The 22775-nt window shown below is 37.8% G+C and overlaps 1 protein-coding gene across 1 annotated transcript in view; it reads right to left on the bottom strand.

Moving 5' to 3' along the window:
• Window positions 1-22775, bottom strand: part of ITPRID1 (ITPR interacting domain containing 1) — a 68133-nt gene that overhangs the window by 26577 nt on the left and 18781 nt on the right. Inside the window, 2 exon segments of the mRNA XM_029233057.1 lie at window positions 15134-15207; window positions 20234-20361. Coding sequence (XP_029088890.1) covers window positions 15134-15207; window positions 20234-20361 — 202 coding nt within the window.

The raw sequence follows: 22775 nt of genomic DNA, 5'->3' as shown, positions 1-22775 counted from the left end.
CTTGCACTCCCCTAAGCCATCGATCTTCACATCGATTTCATACTGCCTGGGACTTTTGGCAAAACACAAACTCCCTTATGAATGGCCTAGTTTCTTGATGCAATATTCACCTTGAATGGTTTTATACTAGCACTTGGCCAGTAATTAAAGGAACCTAGAAAGGAGTGGGGGAAAAGTGGTGGGGCTGAGCTGGGGCAAGAATAGGGGATAAACCGTATGATAAAAAACATCTGAAACACGTCCTCTTTACCTTCCCTTTCTTCCTCTTTTTTTTTCTTTTTTTGCGGTACGCTGGCCTCTCACTGTTGTGGCCTCTCCCGTTGCGGAGCACAGGCTCCGGACGCGCAGGCTCGGCGGCCATGGCTCATGGGCCCAGCCGCTCCGCGGCAGGTGGGATCTTTCCAGACCGGGGCACGAACCCGTGTCCCCTGCATCGGCAGGCGGACTCTCAACCACTGCACCACCAGGGAAGACCCCCCTTCTTTCTCTTTGGTGGCTTCTATCAACCACCCTTGGCCACACCCTTCATTCCTTCCATAATCAACTCTCCAGGCTCAAAAAAGGGCCTGTGAGAGACTGATTTTCTAATCCTCTTCCAAAACAACCTGTTAGGCTAAAACAAAATAAAGGATTCCTGATTTCATATCTGATATAAGCTATCCTCTGAACAAACCCTGAAACACATCTCGTTAAACAAAATATTAATTTTTATAAGGGGCATAGAAGAGCATGCTCTTATTTTCATCTAGCATAGTTCTGTGGGGATTTATATAATAATAATAATAACTGTTATTATTATTAAGCCTGAATTTAAATAAACTGAGCCCCTAGTTAAATCATAAACTTTGGTTTGCTCTCCTTTTTTTGGTGTGGTTCATTTCAACCATATTAATATACTTTGATTTTAATATTCCCTTAGAAGTACAACAGTGTTTTCTCTGTTGAATTATAAATCTAATTCTACCTACATTTTAACATTAGGGTGGTATCTTGACTATTCTAACATAACATTAAAATTTTTGTAAGGGAAATAGAGGAATGTTTTGGCAAGAATAAAAGTTTCTGCATCAGAGAGATCTGTGAATCCTAGCTCCGTCACTCAATAGCTGGGTTACCTGGATCCAATTATTTATCCTCTCTCAGCCTCAGTTTCCTCTTCTGCAAAATGGGGGCAAAATCCACTAATTCCTGTGGTTGTTTTAAGGATGAGTTAAGAATGTAAAGTGCTGTGTGTGATGCCTGGCCTATAGAATACTCAGTACAGGTTTATCCCCATTCTTTAAGCCCATTTTCCATGCTAAGTGCTCCACGGATGTGATGCCAACCCCTAATCAAGACATGGCTACAAAGACGTATGCAAAAAATCTGTAAAAGAAATACCAATTTAGTTAGAGACATATGTTTTGCACCAGCTAATTATAATTCAAGGCAAACTGTGTGCAGGCCTATAGTAAAGGCATATCAAAATTTATGGGAGCACTGAAGAAAGGGTACTCCAGGGAAGAGGGTTCTTGGAGGAGATGATAGAAGAGGCAATAGCTGAACTGAGACCTTCAGGATGGATGACTTTTGGCATGTAGAAAAAGAAATTGGAAGTGGATTCCATGAAAAGGCAGCAAGGCAACTACAAAGATGTAAAAGTGGGAAGTGCTGAGGGATGCAAAGCAACCCAAATACATGCAGTTTGGGCTGTGGGAAAGGAAGTGAGACCAGAACGGGAAAGACCTTGAATTCAATCCTAAGGATATATCCAAGTATAGACAATTAGGAGAAATGAAATTCAAAAAACAATCATGAACGAACAGTAGAGCATTCTTATGGAAGTAAAAGCTCCCAAACAAGTGTAGGGTTGTAGCTATAGAACTTAGCATCAAGCAACTGCCCCTTTTATTCGATAGTGGATAATACCAGCCTTCATGCTATTGGAACATACTCAGTCAATTAAGAAAAGTACTGATTGCCGGCTGCAAAATATCCCCATGGTGCCAAAATGTCTGTGGAGTGGGTGGGGAGGGGGAGGGAAGGTGTGATAATTAAAAGAATTGTTACTTGCAATGTCACAGGAGCCAATGTGTTAACTCTGCATGCTGGAAGCTAGACTGCTCCCAGCTGCCACGGGGAGGGAGGATGTGGTTTGATCCCTGGCACCACTCCTTGGGACAAGATGAATCACAAATGTGTTAATAGTGAGGTTCCATGTCATAATGTGCCAGATGGAGGCGGTTACATCTCTGATTGATTGCCTCCTGGCCAAGACAGGGGTTTTCCAGAAGGCGAACGTCTCCAAATTGGTGTTGGAGCTCTAGGGATCAGCAGGTCTTTATTTTGGTCAACGTGGACCTGACATTCTTGACTTTATGAAGTGTGGCTTCCCCAAGACACAGGCAGCCAGAAACAGTACGTGGATGAGGAAAGATGCGATGAGGGTGTGATAGATGGAAGAAAGTTTTGCGCTGGACTGAGCGTGGCTGTTAGTGAATCTATGTATGCACTGGAAATAAGGGGGTGGCGTGGGGGTGAGGAGATGCACTAGACGCCCCTCCCGTGAACGAATTAAATAACTAGAGAGAGGAAAGGAAAGAAAAAGAAGAGAAAGAACAGGGAGGAAATGCTTCCCAGCCCCAGACACCAAATCCCCACAGCAGATGAACCCGGATGCCAGGCTGAGGCCACCAGGCCGAACTACAGAGCGGAGTAATGCTGGGTGACCTTCCCGCCTGTTCCGTTCCTTTCCATTCACCCCAACTATAACCACCCGGCCCTTTGTTGTTGTTGATTTTTCTCCCCAACGCAAGCTTCCGACTATAAACAGCCAACTACAAGGGCAATAACTGTGGCATCCTACTGGGAGCTAACGCAGCCTCTCGTGCAGGCGCTGGGTCCTAATACAGGACAGTGAATAAAGCTTCATTACAGAACAATGGAGTTAGCTGCCAGGGCCTACAGATTTGAATAAACAACAAATAAGCAACATCTGCTCCAGCATATGTGTATGGTAAAAAAAAAGCCACAAAATAAAAGAATTTGTAAATGCCAAAAGCAACATGAAACTGGCAGTGCTACTGTAGAGTGAATTTTTAATTGCACATGCAAAGAGGCAGGCTGTGGGTATTAGTCTCACATATGTCTTGTTGCTGCCAACCTGGGAGTATAGATGAATTTAATTAAATAAGGATTATCCCTTCTCCCCAGTACAATTACTTATTTATAACAATGATAAAATTGCCTAATAAAAATTGTAATATTTCAAAAACAAGCCTAGAAAACACCCTGCTTTCTGTAAGTCGTTCAGGGCTGTTTGAGTTTGAGTGTGTCTTTTAAAATGAAGTCTTTGCCTACTGCCAACGAAGAAAACAACAAACAGTAACCCTTATCATAAAGCCCGCTGCAGTTGAACAGCCAGAGATGGTATTATGGAGAAATATAAAGAAGACGCAGAGCAGCATGGGAATTGGCTTTCGTGGGGTGTGCAGAAAATTAAGCAATTGGACTCAAATTGAGGCCAGGCGACTGAGCCAAGGGACAGAGCCACTGAGACTTGTGCTCCACCAGTGTACTGGTCCTAACCTGTCTTGTGAACAGGCAGTCTCAAGTGATCAGTTCCCTTCATTCTGGCTATCCTTTTCCCTGTGCTCTAATGCCCCCCAAACAAGTAACACTACCTAGGCCGAGCAAACAACCAAAGAGGTGGGCACTTCTGCCCCTCTTCTCATTGCCAATGGAGTCCATTTTTACCTTCAAGTTAGCAAATCACACCATCGGGGAGGTCAGTGGTAATAATCCAGGTATGAAGCCATAAACACCAAAGTAGATTCATGTGTAGGAGGTTATTATAGAAATCAGTATCTTCTGAGTCTCATGATCTAAGTTTGTTTTATATTTGAGCAATGTTGTTTCAATAGACTTTCTGCACTAGGGTTTAAGGCAAGCGCTAAGAGCTCGTCACCACAGGGATTCTGTCAATGCCAATTTAGAAGGCAACCAGAAACAAAAGACAGTCAGGGGCTCTGAGATGTGTGGCCATGGGCAACCACACAATCTCTGTACCTCAGTTTCCTCATCTGTGCACTGGGAATGATAATGATAGAATCCACCTCCAAGGGAGGATTCAATGAATTAATAGATGGAAAGTGTCTGGAAGTGTGCCTGACACAGAGTGAGCACTCAGATGTTGCCAGGCAGTTAAAATGATGCTTTATCAAGGCACTTAAATCTGTACTTGGCTCTTGCCGGGATGTTAGCAGCTTTCAATTCATCTTTTGCTTTTTCCTCTTGACACTTATCACAATTGTACATTAATAATTAATTAGTTTCTCCTAAATCTTGTAAGCTCCATGAGACTAGGCTCTGTTTGGCTTCCATCTGTAACCCCAGCATCTAGAACAGGGTCTTGTATGTATAAGTGCTCATTGAATATTTGTTGAATGAATTAATTCAGTATGGAAGGAGGACAAGATCCTGGCTTGAATTTTGGTCCTTCCTTTGGCCAGCTGTGTAAACTTAGTCAAGTTAATTTATTGATGTCTTATCTCTAAAGAGGAAAGAATAGTGTGATCATTACATTAAGTAATATAATTAAAACTGCTTGGGACACTACAGATCTGTGTATTGATGTAAATTGTTAATTGACAAGGAAATGCTCCTTCATAATAATTGTAATTGATTGGAGTATAAAGTTCAGCAACAGATTTCACATATATTCTGATAAACCAGCTTTCTGAGAGATGTTGCTGAAATGTGTATAAAAGTGAAGTAAATTGTCTACATTACTTAGTACTAAATGCAACATGAATAAAATGAAGGAGCAATTCACAGATTTGAAAGGTATGTACAAATTGGATAAATTCCTAATTTACAAATATTGAAATCTATGACAGTAAAACCATTAAAAAAAACATGCACTACATTTTAAGCTAGTCATTATACTCTGCCCATAATGCACTGTTGCAACATTAAATCACTACTGATGAATTAGAATTGGGAACTCTTTTGGTTAAGACAAGAGAAGCCCAGAAGGCGACATGACCAATGTGGGGAGGCAACAGGTATGTATGGGATTGCCTGATGGGTCAGGCACTGTGCTAGGCTTACTGGGTAAATAGGACAAGATTACTACCCCTAAAAGGAGCACTGTTTGGCACAAGAGAGCCAGGTTACAGTTTCTCCAGTAAGTCCTGTGGAGGTGTCATTCACCAAGGGCAATAATAGCAAAAGGAAGCGGGTATAGGTAGAGAAAATAAAGGAGGAAGAATAGCAGGGACTACGGAATTTGTCTGCCTAACAAAGGAAATCGGCCATTTTTGGTGTTTTCTAAACTCGAATACCAGCCTCTTTGAAATAACAAAGAAAGAAGAAGAGAGAGGAAGAGGGAGAGGGAGAGGGAGAGAAAGAGAAGGGGAGGGGAGGGGAGGGAAGAGAAAGGAAGGGAAGGGAAAAATTGAGAGAGAATAAACGATTCTAGTTTAGTGGTAACTGATGAGGAAGAAGACCAACCAGGAGACAGCATATAAAAGTTATCTCTTCAAAGTTCTCTAGGTCCCCAAATATACTCAAATTGTAAAAAGTAACGTTTAGGATTATCTTCATTGAATGATTATTCTGTGTAGACAAATTAGAAAATACAGATAAGCAAAAGGAGGAAAAACCAGATGTAATTCTATCATCTGGAGATTGCCATTGTTAATACTGTGATCTCTCCCTCTTTCTCCCTCTTGATTGATTGATCAAAGGATTGATTTTTGTTGTTGTTGTTGAAAATGTTTGAAACTTGTTTCAAACATTTTCATTTGTACTGTATAAAATGTAAGAAGGGGAAAGACAAAATATTACCTGAAACTCATCACCATGAGATGGTCACCAAACTATTACCTGTAGTTTATCTCATATGTAATTTTTATGTGTATTATATAGATTAAATATGTAATTTTATATAAGCAAATTGAGATATTTTTCTGTAGGAACATGAGTTTTATTTTGACTTGTTTTTATCTCCTAAGTCTTTAACCACTGTGGCGTAAAATACCAGTTGTGTTCTCATTAATCACTGCATGATATGCAGCATTATTTATTTAAACAACCTTTTATGTTGGATATCTAGACTGGTTCTGGTTTTTTTTTAATTTAATCTTTTTTGATTATTTTTAGTTTTCACACCTCTTTTATAACTGTTTTAGGATAACTTTCTAGAGGGTGCGCACAGCTCAGAAGGTAAACCATTTGCAATATTTCTGATACATGTTGTTATATTGCCTTTGGAAAACAATGTGTATACTTGACAACATTAGATTATATGATTTCTTAACCCTCCATCAATTTAGTAACTCATTTGTCTATTTTAGTGTAATTTAAATTTATATTTCTTAGATTACTACTGAGGTTAAAATTTGCTTCATTTACATTATTTTGAATTTATAATGTTAACTTTGCATTTTCTGCACTTTTCTATAACGTGGAGGACTCAGTCCCTAAGTCTTGGATTTGGTATTTTGCTTTGTTTGGAGGAGGAAAGTGTCACTTATACTTATACTTTTTTATTGAATTCAAACATTACTGCATTTATATCTATGGCAAAGTAGCCTATACATTATGTGTGAGTGTGTGTATAAGATATAAATGAAATAATCTTTGCATTACAGTTTGTTAGATATTTTAATAAATATTCCAAGAACACCAGCAAGGAATACTTATTTCAATATTCTTCTATTAAAGGCATATTATCAATTATAATATTAATATCTTTTCTATCATATTTTATTATTTCATGTTTGACCTGTAAAAGATTAGAGGAATAATAAAATCTCTCAATTTGAGTGGAGATGTTGGTCAAAGGGTACAAAGTTGCAGTTATTCAGGATGAGTAAGTCTAGAGATCTAAGGTACTGCATGATGACTACAGTTGGTAATACTGTATTGAATATTAGAAATTTGCTGAGAGATTTCAGGTTCATTCATTACACACACACAAAAAGTTAACTATGTGAAGAGATGACATGTTAATTAGCTTGAGTAGTCATCATCATAGTAATTATTTCACTGTGTATATGTACATCAAATTATCACATTGTACACCTTAACATACATAATTTTTATTAAAACAAAATCTCCCATTTTCATTGTGTCAATTTCCTATAGTATCACAGAGTTTATTTTGCTAAGTAGTGTTATGAAAATAACATATACACGTGGTAACATAATAAAAAGATGCCAATTAATTTAAAACATGTGAGTTTCCCTTCTGTTAAGGTACTGCCATTAACAGTCCCTTATACATTCTTTCAGAAGCATCCTGCACATACTTTCCTCTCTCAATAGAAATATACTCTTTCAACACAAAGAGGTATGTATATAGACTCTTTTGCATGTATCTTTTCCCCCCTCCTTTAGCAGGTGTATATCTTAGAGACCTTTCCGTATCAACATATAAATATCTGCCTCATTTAAAAAAATAGACTTTAATGTCAGAATAGATTAATAGATTTTAGTGCCAGAATGTACAATAATTATTTGAAGCAAACATATTTTTGGCACTTAGGCTGCCTCTAGTTGCTTGTTATTATAAACATTTTTATAGTAAAAAATCCTTGCGTGTACATTTGAGTCTATTGGTAGGTCAAGTTTCAGAACTATAATAGTTGCACTAAAGTTACATACATTTAAAATTGTGCAACATCAACAGATTATACTCCAAATAATTATGACAATTTAGCTTCCAACCAACATTGGGTGTTTGTTTTAAATTTTTATTATCACTGGGTATTATATAAATCTTTAAATATTTGCTAATATGGTAGGTGAAACACATGTTATCATTATTGTTTAAGTTTGTATTTGTTTAGTTACAGGAGACATTGATCATGTTTTACCATTTTTATGGAGCTTGTATATTTCTTCCCTGGACTTTGTATCTATTTCCTTTCCTCATTAATCTAATAAGGTTTTGTTGTTGTTCTAATTGATTTCTAGAGGCTTTTTACAAATTCATAAAATCAGTCTTTATATATTAGGTGTTAATTATTTGGTATGTAATGATTCATAATTTTTAAATCTTAAATGTGGTTTATAATTTTGATTAAATTTTTAAAGTCTTCTTTTTAATTTTTTTTACCTTGAAGTATATTTTATTAGATTTTAATATGATAAACCCTAATTAGTTTTTGTCTTTATTTCTCTTTTATCCTGTTTCCAATCTTTCACAGTAGTTTGTTATAATAAAATAGAATTTAAACAAATTATTATTGTAAATTTTATTTTTATCCCAAGTTACTTTGTAATATTTTGTTTCAGAAAATTTGACAATAATTAATCAACTTTGTATGTTTAGTTGGTTTTTACTTGAGTTCACTTTTTCCATACCCTATTTGAATTATTCTAGAGTACTTTTTTTTTTTTTTTTTTTTTTTTTGCGGTACGTGGGCCTCTCACTGTTGTGGCCTCTCCCGTTGCGGAGCACAGGCTCCGGACGCGCAGGCTCAGCGGCCATGGCTTGCGGACCCAGCCGCTCTGCGGCATGTGGGATCTTCCCGGACCGGGGCACGGACCCATGTCCCCTGCATTGGCAGGCGGACTCTCAACCACTGCGCCACCAGGGAAGCCCCTAGAGTACTTTTTTTTTTTTTTTTCTTGCAGGATCTTATTTCCCTGACCAAGGATTGAACCTAGGCAGTGACAGCTTGGAGTCCTACCACTGGACTGCCAGGGAATTCCCAGGACTATGTTATTTTGAGTAACATCTTAATCATTGAGGACATTGTCCTAGAAGGGTAGTGAAGGGAATACTTCATGAATCTTCCTTTGAGAATGACTTTAAGCTGCCCTTGCATATAGAAAAAATATGAATGGGTATAAAATCATTGGTTCACATTTTCCCACTTCTAAATTATGTGGACATCAGTTTACTCCCACCTGCCATTTAGTGTTCCTAATGACATGTTGGAACGTTTTCACTTGTAAGTAATCTGTACTTTTCTGTCTGGAAATTTGTGGATTACCCCTTTCCCCACCTTATCATTGTATCTCATACATTTTACTGTGATATTTAGGTGTTCTCATTTCCTTCATGTACCTAGACTTAATAAAAACTATTTTTGTTCCAATATTTATTTATCAAAGGTAAGATTTTAGCTAATTTACACTGCTACTGTACTCCCTTTGTCCTTGTATTTCTATCATCTATCTATCTATCATTATTTATCATCTATCTGAACATCTCTTACTTTCGCAGTCTATCAGCTTTAATCATTATCTTGCCAAGCTTCTATCTAAGGTAAAGACATTAGTGTACTGTACTGAATGTTTTCTGTTTGCTCCTCCAGATCTAGTCTCCTTTCTTCTCTACTCTATGTGTCCCTTATTGACCATATCAATGAGCTTCCTTGATCTCTGGCATCATCTTGGGTTTGGCCATTGGAGATTGGAGGATAGCGAGAGAGGGAGTTTGGAGTATTTATTTTCCCACCTGCCTCCTTGCTGGGTCATCCACAGCTTGGCTGCCTCACTCTACAAAAAGCCACAGCTTTCCGTACAGCTGTTCACCCCCCGGTTTCAGCCACTACTCCTTCCCCTGCCCCTGCAGTCCTAAGAGTGGTAATTTCTCCCTAATATTTCCAAACCTAGGATTTGGCACCATTCACTGCTCGGTTTAAGCTTGTTCATACGTTTATGGAAACTACTTCTCAGTCGCCCAGGTCAGGTGCCATCTGTTTTCTTCTTGGATGAAAGTCCCTGTTCTTTCCTCCACCTTCTTCCAACGTTTCATCTACCACTTCCCAACAGCTATAATTCTACCTTCAAAATGTTTATGTGATCAGAATTAAGTCTCTGTGTTTGCCTATTTGTTGATTCTCGAAGCTGAAAACCAATCAACAGCGTTCACATTGTTATAGCTGTGTAAATATGATTCAATGAAGAGTCTGTAGTTTGATCAGGTGGCATTCCCTTTTCTTTATGCCCATTGCCATCAAATAGTATTAGATACCATTAATTTTAAGATTTCTATTATTTATGTACCACTAAAAAAGGAAGAAACCCTCTGCCAATTAAATTATGACCTGCCATCAATTGTAAGATGTATCTTGATTTCAAGGAAAAACTGTTCATCTTATAACTGATGAAATACAGTGGTCAACTCTTCCCTTGCCCTCTTGACTTGTCCTTGAGCACTTCTCAGCCTGGAGTCACAATCCATTTCACAGCCTGCATTATTTTTCTCATTCACCAACCACATGTCTTCCAACTGCAGAGGAGTCATTTCAAAGTTATATGGTGCAGTATTTAAGAGTACAGACTCTGGTGCTAGATGACCTGAATTTGAAACCTGGAACCACTTTCTACTATCTGTGAGGCCATGGAAAGTTACTTAACCTCTCTGTGCTTCAGTTTCTTCATCTAATAATTAGAAATAATAATAGTGCCTAACTCAATGGTTTATTTTGAGGATTAAAAGGTGTAATGCACGTGAAGTACCCAGAACATGTGAAGTACTGGTTACACTGTGACTGTCCTTGTTAAATATAATGAAATTGCTCTGTGAGTGGTCTCCTTTAAATGTCCCTTACTGCTTGGGTCTCAAAGTAGCATCCCCAGTCCTCCTCCAAATGGTAGAAGGGCACACAACAGGGCATTACTTTTCCCCAATTAAATATCTTCACCAGTCTTTTCTTTCTCTCTGCAACTTGTCCCCTCTTTAAATACACAATGAGCTCAAGAGTTGTGGAATTGAGTCCTACAGTTTCCTTAGAAAAGTTGCATATACGGATTTGTCACATGTTGACTTTGTATCTGATATCTTTTTTAGAACCTCAGTCAAAACTAAGACGGGAAGAGTCCAACTCTAACCACCTGTTAGGACTATGTAATATACTCCTTGGATCTGTCTTCCTTGACATTTTGTTTATTATATCCATTTCATTTTTCTACTTGATTCTTAAATAATTTCTCACACATGTCTCCTACTTTTTAAATTCAGTTATTTTTCTGCAGTATTCAATCTGTCACTTACTGCCTTCATTGTACTTTTTTAAATTATAATTTAATTTTTCTATCAGCTTTTTGCTATACCTCTGTGATTTTAACTTTTTTTTATACAGCACGTTCTTATTAGTTATCTATTTTATACACATCAGTGTATACATGTCAATCCCTATCTCCCAAGTCATCCCACCCCCCCTGCTTTCCCCCCTTGGTGTCCACACGTTTGTTCTCTACATCTATGTATCTATTCCTACCTTGCAAACTGGTTCATCTGTACTATTTTTCTAGATTCCACATATATGCATTAATATCTGATTTTTATTTTTCTCTTTCTGACTTACTTCACTCAGTATGACAGTCTCTAGATCCATCCACATCTCTACAAATGACCCAGTTTCATTCCTTTTTATGGCTGAGTAATATTCCATTGTATATATGTACCACATCATCTTTATCCATTTGTCTGTTGATGGGCATTTAGGTTGCTTCCATGACCTGGCAGTTGTAAACAGTGCTGCAGTGAACATTGGGGTGCGTGTGTCTTTTTGAATTATGGCTTTCTCTGGATATATGCCCAGTAGTGGGATTATTGGATCATATGTAATTCTATTTTCAGTTTTTTAAGGAACCTCCATACTGTTCTCCATAGTGGCTGTATCAATTTACATTCCCACCAACAGTGCAAGAGGGTTCCCTTTTCTCCACACCTTCTCCAGCATTTGTTGTTTGTAGATTTTCTAATGATGCCCATCCTAATCCGTGTGAGGCGATACCTCATTGTAGTTTTGATTTGCATTTCTCTACTAATTAATGATGTTGAGCAGATTTTCATGTGCCTCTTGGCCATCTGTATGTCTTCTTTGGAGAAATGTCTATTTAGGTCTTCTGCCCATTTTTTTTTTTAACATCTTTATTGGAGTATAATTGCTTTACAATTGTGTGTTAGTTTCTGCTTTATAAAAAGGGAATCAGCTATACATATACATATATCCCCATATCTCCTCCCTCTTGCATGTCCTTCCCACCCTCCCTATCCCACCTCTCTAGGTGGTCACAAAGCACTGAGCTCATCTCCCTGTGCTATGCGGCTGCTTCCCACTAGCTATCTATTGATTTGTTAATGGTTGCTTTAAATCCTCAAAATTTCACAGTGTACTTTATTTTCTTTTTTTAAATTTTATTTATTTTAATTTTTATTTTTTGGCTGCATTGGGTCTTTGTTGCTGCGCATGGGCTTTCTCTAGTTGCGGTGAGCAGGGGCTTCTCTTGTTGTGGAGCACGGGCTCTAGGTGAGTGGGCTTCAGTAGTTGTGGCACGCATGCTAGTAGTTGTGGCTCGCGGGCTCTAGAGTGCAAGCTCAGTAGTTGTGGCTCATGGGCTTAGTTGCTCCGCGCATGTGGGATCTTCCTGGACCAGGGATCAAACCTGTGTCCCCTGCATTGGCAGGTGGATTTTTAACCACTGTGCCACCAGGGAAGTCCCTCGTGGTGTACTTTAATATTGTACCATTTCACATAAGGTGTAAAAACTTTGAGCTCTATTGATCCATTTACCAACCTCCCCTTCCTCCATGCTGAAAATGTCATATGTATTACATTTATGTATGGTATAAACATCACAGTTCACTGTCTATCATTAGTCTGAAGAGCTTCCTTTAGCATTGTAAGTGCACTGTAGAACTATACTAACGAGTTATGGTCATAATTTCCAAATGAAGCTAAGTTAACGCTCAGATGAGTCAAGGCATACCTTTCCTGTCACTGTAATATCAGCAAACACAGAAAAATTACCACAGTATCTAGCAGTTCACAATTAGAGGTTATTCCAAAAATGCCCACCAATAAAAGAATGACTACAAAGAATCATTTGGAATCCTCAGAAATGAATATTTTCAGTGAGATGAGAATTGTTACGTTTCCTTCTTATATTTATATTCCCTTGTCATTCCAGTGATCATTTTTCAGTGATAAAGGGAGGATGGTACATTTGTGGCCTTGGGTCCCCATCTTTCATAAGAAGAAATTTTGCTCAAATTCATTTAGGGAAATGCTTAAATACACTTTTTCTGCTAATATTCAGAGTATTGTGCTTGAGTAGATGAAATAGTCTTTAAAATATCTTCAAGTTTTAAAGGTATTTGAAGTGTTCATCACATGCCTTCATCTATTTGTATGTATATATGTGGCTTAAAACTACAATTCATTATTACTTCCATGGTTCTGTGGATTGATTCAGCTTAGCTATGTGGTTGTCGCTTGGATTCTCTCAGGCAGTTGCAGTCTGATGGCATCTGGGCTGGAGTCATCTGAAAGTTTGACCGAACTGGGTAACTAAGGTGGTTTACTCACAGGTGAGCTCATTCAAGGCTGTCCCACCAGAGTGATCACATGTGGCATACCCACATGTTGCACTTCTCACACAGAATGAGCTAGGGCTAGGTTCCCAGAAGGAATGTTCCAAGAGCAGGTGTTTCAAGAAACAGGAAGCAGCCAGGTGGGTTAAAGGATAAGCTTGAAAGTGGCACAACATCATTTCTGCTATATCCTATTGGTCAAACAGTCCATGTGCTTTCCTCTTTTGAGTAAAGTCATCTTTTGAACTTTGTGTAAACATTCATTCATTCATATGTGTATATATTTAATATGTACATATATAATTCATATATATGTAATCCATTCATATATATCAATCAAAGTAATAATTTTCCCTTTCCCTATTAATCAAACTAGTTTTACTTATTTTTTCTCAGTCCTATTTTTTCTTGGGTTAACAACACTGTTTTTGAAAGTAATAAAATCACATTTGCTTTACTATAATTCAGATTTTCTCCATTAGGCCAACCTTTACCCATCTTAATTTGTTCTATGAATTCGAGATTAAATGTAAATTAGTGCTTTTGCCTAACTTCCCAAATCATTTTTTGGAATGACTGGGGAGACTTACATGGTATCAGCAGACCTCTTAATTGAATGTCAAGGAAGGCAATTCCTATTGGCAAGGGGACCTCCAGCTTCACTGAGAAGCGTTCAATTAGATGGAAAACAGATGCTTATTTTTGTCTTATAAACCTCAGCGCAGGTTAGTGGTAATTACTTCGAAGAGCAGGATAACAATTTATGTAGTCAGCAGGACCCTATAATTACTAATGCATAATTTCTAAACAGCGTTTAGCAAAATGAGGCCCATACATACACTTTGTAATGAAAAAAATGTGTTTGACACCACACTAAATTAAATTTTAAATTTGCATATTTTCTTCTAGGAAACACGCGAGCTTCATCTGCTTTATTTTGCTTCACTAACCCCTGTCTACTTTTAGCTCTTTTATAGCATCATGGAAATGCTGAATCACAATGATGGCTGAATGGCAGCCTAAGAACCAGTAGTGGAGAAAGACTTCCTTCTCTGTTTTCTAGGGTAATATTAACACCAGTCTAAGAGATGATTTGGAATGTTACATCTAAGCAACTTGTTTCCACTGTGAGATTAATATGATGGTCATAGAATCACTTAATGTAGACTATAAGTGCCAGCAGAGAACTTAAAAATTATCTGTACTTATCTCTTTATTACAGACGGAAAAACTGAGGTCCGGTAAAATATGACTTGTGAAACAGCAAGCAGTAGGAGTAAGAAAGTATTCACTCAGTTAGTCCCAGGTCTGTGTAAAATCCATTTCATTAGCCTATTTGGGCCATATAGAGTTGTTTGGTGTTTTTTTGCGGTACGCGGGCCTCTCACTGTTGTGGCCTCTCCCGTTGCGGAGCAACAGGCTCCGGACGCGCAGGCTCAGCGGCCATGGCTCACAGGCCCAGCCGCTCTGCGGCATGTGGGATCTTCCCGGACCGGGGCACGAACCCGTGTCCCCTGCATCGGCAGGCGGACTCTCAACCACTGCGCCACCAGGGAAGCCCCATATAGAGTTTTTGTTAGACAATAACACATACTACATTAGCCCCAGGGATACTGGACATTTCTGTAGTAAGTATTTTGAAATTTACATGTACATATGCATTGCTAGCAGGTGTTTAATAACAGTAGGTCGAAGTAGTAGTAGTAGTAGGTATAGCATCTCTTGAAGATAATTTAAGTTCTACATATTAAGAAAATTGAGCACTAGTTATTGACATTTTCTTTGTGAAAGACCATTGATGAAATTGTACACCTTGATGAATTCTTACCTACAGTTCCTGAGGTCATGTCAAGAGGATTACCAGCCTCTTCTTCAAAGCTCTGGACCTGAGACACCAAAGTGCATCAGTCTCATTAGAAACGCTTTCATAATAAATTCACTTCATTTATTTAATCAACATATAATGAATACCTACTGGCTACTGCCAAGAGGATTAAACATGATTTCTGAACTCAGAGAGCTAACAGTCTGTGGCAGGCCAGTGGTATGTACAAGGCACTCATAACAAAGATTCAAAGAACTAAGGGAATTAAGAAGAGGGAAAGGGAAAGATCACTTCTGGGTGGAAGGAGTAGAGGCCCTGCCTGGAAAATGTGGCATTTGAACTAAAATAATATTATTACTATTAACCTAGAAATATTTCTTTTGTTCCTAAAGAGCTTTAACTATATTTGGAGCAAGCAAGTTATTTCCCATATTTAATTTTAGCTCTCTAAGGGATTTATTTACAACTTGGTAAATTTGTGGAGAGCAATTCAGGAAATTTCATAACTCAGTTGCTATATAAAGCTTAGAAAGCTCAAAGAACATTTGATTTTCAAATTGAGAGAGTAGAGTTTATTTAAAAAATTCTTTTAAGAAATTAATGAATATTACCCTATTAATGAGAATAAAATTATTGTTAAAACAAAATAATAATTATTTCTTTAAAAATAATAACAGCTTTCTATAGAAACTTGATAAATATAAAAAGTTAAATAAGGTAGGAAAATGGTTACTGTTATTATTTTGGAGCATGTCTTTGCAGGTTTTCTTTTAATACATTAATTCTGGATATAGTAACGTAGTCAAATTTTCATCTCAAAATTTGGAGGGACCTTTTTTCCCCATATCATAAAATTTCTTTGAAAACACCATCTTCAATGAGTGCACAATAGGCCATATTTTGAAGGTACATTAATTTACTTAATGATTCTCCTAATGTTGGAAAGTTTTCTAAATTTTGCAAATAGAAATGATGCTGAGTATCTTTGTACATAAATCTATTTCTACATGTCATATTATTTATTTGGGATTCATGTCTGAATATTGAAGGCTGAATCAAAGGATGAAAACATTTTAAGCATTGTGGTACATACGGCCAAAAATTACCTTTAACCCAGGAATAAACAGAGGACTATGAGGATATAGCTCAGCAATGTAAGAAGAAATATTTATTCCCTCTTTTTAATCCTTCATCTCTTTTTTCACAGAAGGTACTTTATACTTGTAATTGATTAGACATACTTCTTAACATTATTTTTACTGGTTTTGTAACTCAAACCAGTGTGCACCATATAAATTTTTCAGTATAATAAGTAAATTTTTTCTCTGTGACTGTTATCCTGGAGAAAAATCCACTTAGTGCAATGTAAAGTACCTATTCATCTATTAAAAAAAAAGAAAAACAAAAAATTCCCAATAATGTAAAATGGAAACCAGGTGTATTCCTGGGTTATTCCACCTGGGCCCAAGTTATTAAAAAAAAAAAAAAAGAAATAATTATAACGTTTGAAACATTTCTCACCTAAACAAGATGCTGACTGGCATTGTTTAATACTATGGGTAACATTCTTACATAGGAGTTCCAGAGAGCAGGGTCCTTGTATGTAAGCCAGAGGGAAGGTTTAAGATGTTATATTGTAGATACAAAGATGCACCCTAAGAGAGTCTACAGTTACAGAAGTTTCATAAGTATTAAATTCTCATAATATATTTGGGAATTAAAAAAAGAAAGGAACAGACTCAGTTTAACTCAGTAAAATTAAACACAAAAATGTTGATTTTTGCATTAAAAATCTATGTACAACTTGGTTGGAATCATAATTTTGAGAAGTGAGCCAAATATTACCATATTCAGCCTTTAGTAGGACTTTAGGGAAAACATCATAGAGTGATCTGGAGGCAGAATTTGGCCAATCAGAGTTGAAATTCTGATAGGTAGATATTTAAGTACATTGGTTTATGTTTTAACTGCCATGAAAATCTGCCAATTTCACACATAGTTTTCATTTCTTATATTTTTAAATTTGCCATTAAAAAATGACTATTAAATCTGGCATTAGCTCTTGTTTAAGCTACAACCTACCCAAGTTTCATTTACTCATACATTGGTATTGAGTGAAAGAAATATTTTTCTCCCAGTCTGTGTGATGAAGATTTAATATTTTAAATATACATTTTTAAGAAAACAAAGTTCGGGACTTCCCTGGTGGTGCAGTGGTTAAGAATTTAACGAGATCTCGTCTGGGAAGATCCCACATGCCGCGGAGCAACTAAGCCCGTGCGCCACAACTTCTGAGGCCCCCGCTCCCAGAGCCCGTGCTCCGCAACAAGAGAAGCCACCACAATGAGAAGCCCGCGCCCACAATGAAGAGCAGCCCCCGCTCGCTACAATTAGAGAAAGCCCACGCGCAGCAACAAAGACCCAATGCAGCCAAAAATAAATACATAAGTAAATAAATTTATTAAAAAAAAAGAAAACAAAATTCAAATAGTGAGTTTTTAAATATCATTTTGAAGGCTCTCTCTGCCTTATATATACATATAGCCTCTTACACAAATCTGGGCAAATATTAAAGAAACACCACAAAGAAAGTTGGCTTCGAAGTTCAACAGAATATTTTGTTTTTATATGGAAGCCACTCACAGATTAAATTATCAAATACTTCTAATATTAATTTACTCTTTTATGAATATTTACCAAGTTCCCACTATGTGCCACAAAACGTGAGGTTTTTACTTTTATTTTAATTTTTGGTGTCTGAGTGTGTTCTCCCTTACTACACCTATATATACTAATACGTATTGCTTTTCCTTGAATAATTGTCATATAAGAATATTCGAAAGTTTGCCATGCAAGGACTAACATTCTTTTCTTAGCTCTTTATGTTGAATATGATGATATTTATCTCTCCCTGTACTCTCACATATAGATGACATACAAGGAACTTTGTTCTCCTCTAAGTCAGTATATAGTTTGATGCAGAAGAAGCTTAGTAAGGGGACCGTGGAGTCTAATGAGGCTTGTCAACAGGCTGGAGTTTGGTGAATTTCCTGTTTGGATCCTAGGAAATAGACAGCAGACTGAATAATGACTTGCAGATTGTCTTTATAGTCTTTATAGTAATTTAACTATTAGTTTGGTAATTAAATAATTTTTACAAGATTGAATAAAAGAAAATACGCTGTTTTAGTGCCACCTGCGATTGTATTCAAATCACGGCACTTGACCAAAGCTCTGTTTTTTCTCCATTTATAATTTTTATTCATTTTTATGCTACTGTTTTAAGTCAGATTAATATTTTAAGGTTCTTAAAATCATTTTTGACATAATACATATGCATACAAAAACATATACACATAGATATTAGGATCATTAACAGCTATATATTTTGAGGCAATTTTTATCTCTTTGTGGGATGGGGAGACCTACCAATAGGCATTCTTAGACTTCTTTTAAAGTTATTGTTAAGCTTTAACATCCTACGATTTCCTTGATTGTCTCAGCCCCCTGGCTGATTAAGAGCCCCTTTTCTTACTCCCCAGATATCCAAACTTGTCTCTTTAGTGACATGAAAGTTTATCAGCATAGCTGTCACTCTCCCTACCATGTTATTGGTTTTTGTGCTTATCCCTGCCACTACACTGTGGTTACCTTGAGGGCAGAGTCTGTGTCCCAGAGCCTCACATGTAGTGGGCTCACATGTAGAGTGTCTCACATGTAGTGGGCTGACATGTAGAGTGTCTCACCTGTAGAGGGCTCGAAAGAGAGTGGCCTGACCTTGGGATTGGCATATAAATATCCTACCTGACTTCTAAACAATTTACATGAAAAGGGGGAAAAAGCCTTGCTCTTCTATACTTTCTCTGTAATTAAAGAATAAAGAGATGAGTGAAAATGTGTATATATTTTTTAAAAAGACTTTGAAGTACAGTTGGGTGTGCCATCTAAATGACAATGAAAATTAGCATGTGTGAATGAAGGTGGGATGAAGAGGCAAAGAATATGTGTGAAATGGAGGTCAAGCTACGTGAGTATCACTAAATCCCAAAGCAAGCAAGCAAATAAAATGCTATCAAACCCAAGTCCCTACTTTTTTTGTCCAAGGCCCTGCATTAGGTGTTGCAAGGGAAATATTCCCAAGACATATTCCCTTGAGGATAAAATCTAATCCTCAAGGAGCTGACAGTCCAGCGGGGGAGGTGTTGTCAACACACACACGCAATCTTTACTGTAACAAGCTCTCCATGCCAAGGCTACGAGAATACAGAGGAAGAGTGGTGTGCTAGCTTCACTTAGTGGGAAGTAGTTGAACTGACCCTCAAAGAAGGTGAAACATGAAAAGTTAGAGAGTAGATGAAAGTATACTGAGATGCATAATAAAACACTGAGGAAAAGCAAAGTGAAAAATAACCTGTGGATTCAGTTGTGAGCAAAAAAAGGAAAAGAAATGGGAGAAAGCAAAGGCTGGCTTCATACTAGTTTAGTTCTGACTGAAGTAACTAGAATGACCTTAAATGTCCTAGATTAAACAGAAGTTTGGAATAAGATGTAATGCTGAAGGGCTGAAAGATGAAGGGGTTAAATGAGGGGTGGAAGGCAAAAGATGCCTTGGTGGGAGATACTTCCCTTAGAAGTTGAGTACACCGACCTCTTCCATTTCGAAGGAGTCTGGTGCTTTGCCTGCAAGGCAAGACAAGCTCTTGAGTTTGTTAGTCTGAAGTGAGCTCTCCTTTTGAGTTCTGTCCTTGACTAACCCCTCAGACACACAGGAAGGAGGAGCCTGCTTGGCCAGCATGAATGAGTGAGGACACTGCTTGCTCAGAAGAGCTTGGGGAGGATCACAAGGTGTCAAGTCATCACAGGCCTGAAGAGACCAGTGCTCTGCTGAAAGAGACACGACTTTGGTCGTGTTTGTTTGTCATGGCAACTCTGCTCCACACCCTGCTTCTGCAGAGACGATGGAAAATTTGTTTCTCATCTTCAATGACTGTGATGCTCCCAGGCTATAATCCCTTCTAGTGTTCTGCTTTGAACCTATCCTAAAAAAGTTCACCCATTCTTCTTCGATGCTCTTTGGCTTCACTCACTGAGGTTCTTTGCACACTTTTTCCTTCATCTTCCTCTTTAGCTTTGTTCTGCAGGATGTTGACATCATTCAGCAAAGATGAGAAAGCACTGGCCACATGATCCAATATTTCCAGCTGTTAGAAACAGCCTGAACAATACAAGCAACACACAATTTTTAGTTTCAACGAAACTGCATTCATGTGGTAAAAACTGAACAGATTTGTTAACTCATGTGATTTTCAAGATGGGAAGGACTTTAAGTTTCTGAAACTCAAGTTTTCCTTAGTGTGTGCCATTGATTATTATGGAGGAGATTCCCCTACATAACAAGGTATCACTGTATTATAGGGAAAGAGAATGCCTTTTATATTTAGTTGAATATGCATGACTCTATAGACTCATATAGTCTTTATGTGTTAATCTATAAAAACTATAGGCAAGGCTGACTCTTGAGATTAATGTCATGTGTTAAAGTAGATGTCAAAGAGTGAGCCCAGCTCTTCCATATGAAGTGAGCGTGGAGATTCTTCCATCCTTCCATAGCTTGAGGCAGTCATCGTCCTCATCATCACCTCCATCATATCCATCTATACCCTCCACCTGAGAGTGTGGAAAGATCAGGACACATGGAATCAGAAGGCCTGGATCCAAATCCCAGATCAACCAGTCACTGAAAGTGTGGCCACAAAGTGAATGAATTAACAGATTCACGGTGCTTATCCCTGCGCCTAGCACACGGTACATGGCCCGTTTCTTCATCTGGAGAATGAGATAATAATGCCAGTCTCACATATCTCTCACATCTGTTGTGAAAAACACAATGCTACATACATATCAGTTAAAATAAGTGTGCACGACTCAGGAAGGGAATGTATTGTCTTCAGTCTTCCAAGAGAAGATCGTCATTAATGTGAAAACCCATTTACCTTTCCAAACAAACCAGCTCCTCAACTTGTCTTTCTGAACCACCTGGCCTCACTCATTCGGGCAATATGCAAGAATTGGCTTAATTAGTATGTGGGAGAGATCTAATGTAGCAAGGGCTATTTTGGGGATGCATTGCCACTTTGAAAAAATTGTAAAAAATACTTTTGGTATCTCCAGGCAGTAAAACCACAGTAATGGAAACAGAACATTTTGTTTTTATTACACAGCCTTCTCTCAACCCCAGTGATAGCATGAAGGGTTGCATAGCTCATCAACGGCCAAAGGCCCATTGGTGTGGAAGGATGCTGTCCTCTGTTCTGTTTGCATCATCATGGCAATGCTACAGACTCCTCCATGAGCAAATCCTTATGCCTACCTGTTTTCCTCACCTGAGAGTGGAAGATATTGACCATTCATAATTCTACTCCAAAAAAATGTGATGGGTGTCTTATGGAGGACTGTGATATTCTGTCAAGACCTACAGGAACTCTTGGGTTCCAGGTGTTTTCAGAAATATTCTGATTACGCTTCCCCCTTAAATTTAGTTGTAAGCTCAAGAGCATGATTGAATCACAATTCCACTTTTACGATTGTCTTAGTATCCTTTCTATAGCAGATTTTTATACTTAGACTAACATAAAACCTATCAATTTAATTGGTTCAGGCAATTCAGAGAACATAATAGTGTGAAGTGTTGAATGGGGGGTTTTGTTTGTTTGTTTTGCTTTGAGGTACACTGAACAATGAACCAACTGATTCTCATCCCTTCAAGTTGGAACGTTTTGTACTGACTTTGAAGGAGACATACTTTTCCATTCTGTCTGTGGGACAACCAACTAATTTTACTATTGCTTGTTTTACACTTGACTTTCTCAGTTTTCTCGAGTTGAAAGTGTACTGTAAGTGTTGAGTCAGAATAGTTACCGTGCTCTATTAGCACAGGTCTAAGTGGTGGAAATAAGAGGGGGCCAGCAGCCACAGGATCAGGGGCCAACTCCTGGTTTCCCTAAAATCCATGTGTCAATTTCATCTGTGAAATGTTTACTTCACAGATCTGCTCAATCACTCCTCACATATTGGTAAGTGTTATTATTCTCCCCAAATAAATAATTGATCAAAGATTTTGCACCTCTGTGGGGCTTGGAGGAGGAGACAACAAAGAACGGTATTAATTTCTTCTAAAGGTAAAGAAACATCACACTGCAACGCCTTCAGTTTTGCATATACTCTTTTTAAACAATGTCATTGCTGAGATTTCTGAGACCCATTTCACCCACAGGAAAGCAGGGGAAACAGAAACTGAAATGAAAAATCTACGTAAAACCTCTGTTCCTGATATTTGTTTGAGAGAAACACTTCATCTCACTTGACTTTCCTTTCAGTGAATTTATTTATTTAGAAGAATTTATTTAACTAGAATTTTGGCATGTTCCACAGTCCAGAATTCCGCAAACTCTATTCCACGGAGGAGATGTTCTTTAATGCTCCTCTAAGAGAGGTTCTGTACTGAAATGGTTTTGAAAACGCTGCACTGCATCCCCTCTAGAAGACTGAGCGTGCACCTCAGCACATTAAACAAATCCTGCAGTAAATAAACCTGTCTAGCTGTAAGCCATCTTTCTCTCAAATTCTTTG

Source organism: Monodon monoceros, unplaced genomic scaffold (genome assembly GCF_005190385.1).
Source record: "Monodon monoceros isolate NGI ecotype Baffin Bay Population unplaced genomic scaffold, NGI_Narwhal_1 Super_Scaffold_2, whole genome shotgun sequence".
NCBI classification, from domain to species: Eukaryota; Metazoa; Chordata; class Mammalia; order Artiodactyla; family Monodontidae; genus Monodon; species Monodon monoceros.
This window is presented reverse-complemented; position numbering and strand designations above follow the sequence as displayed.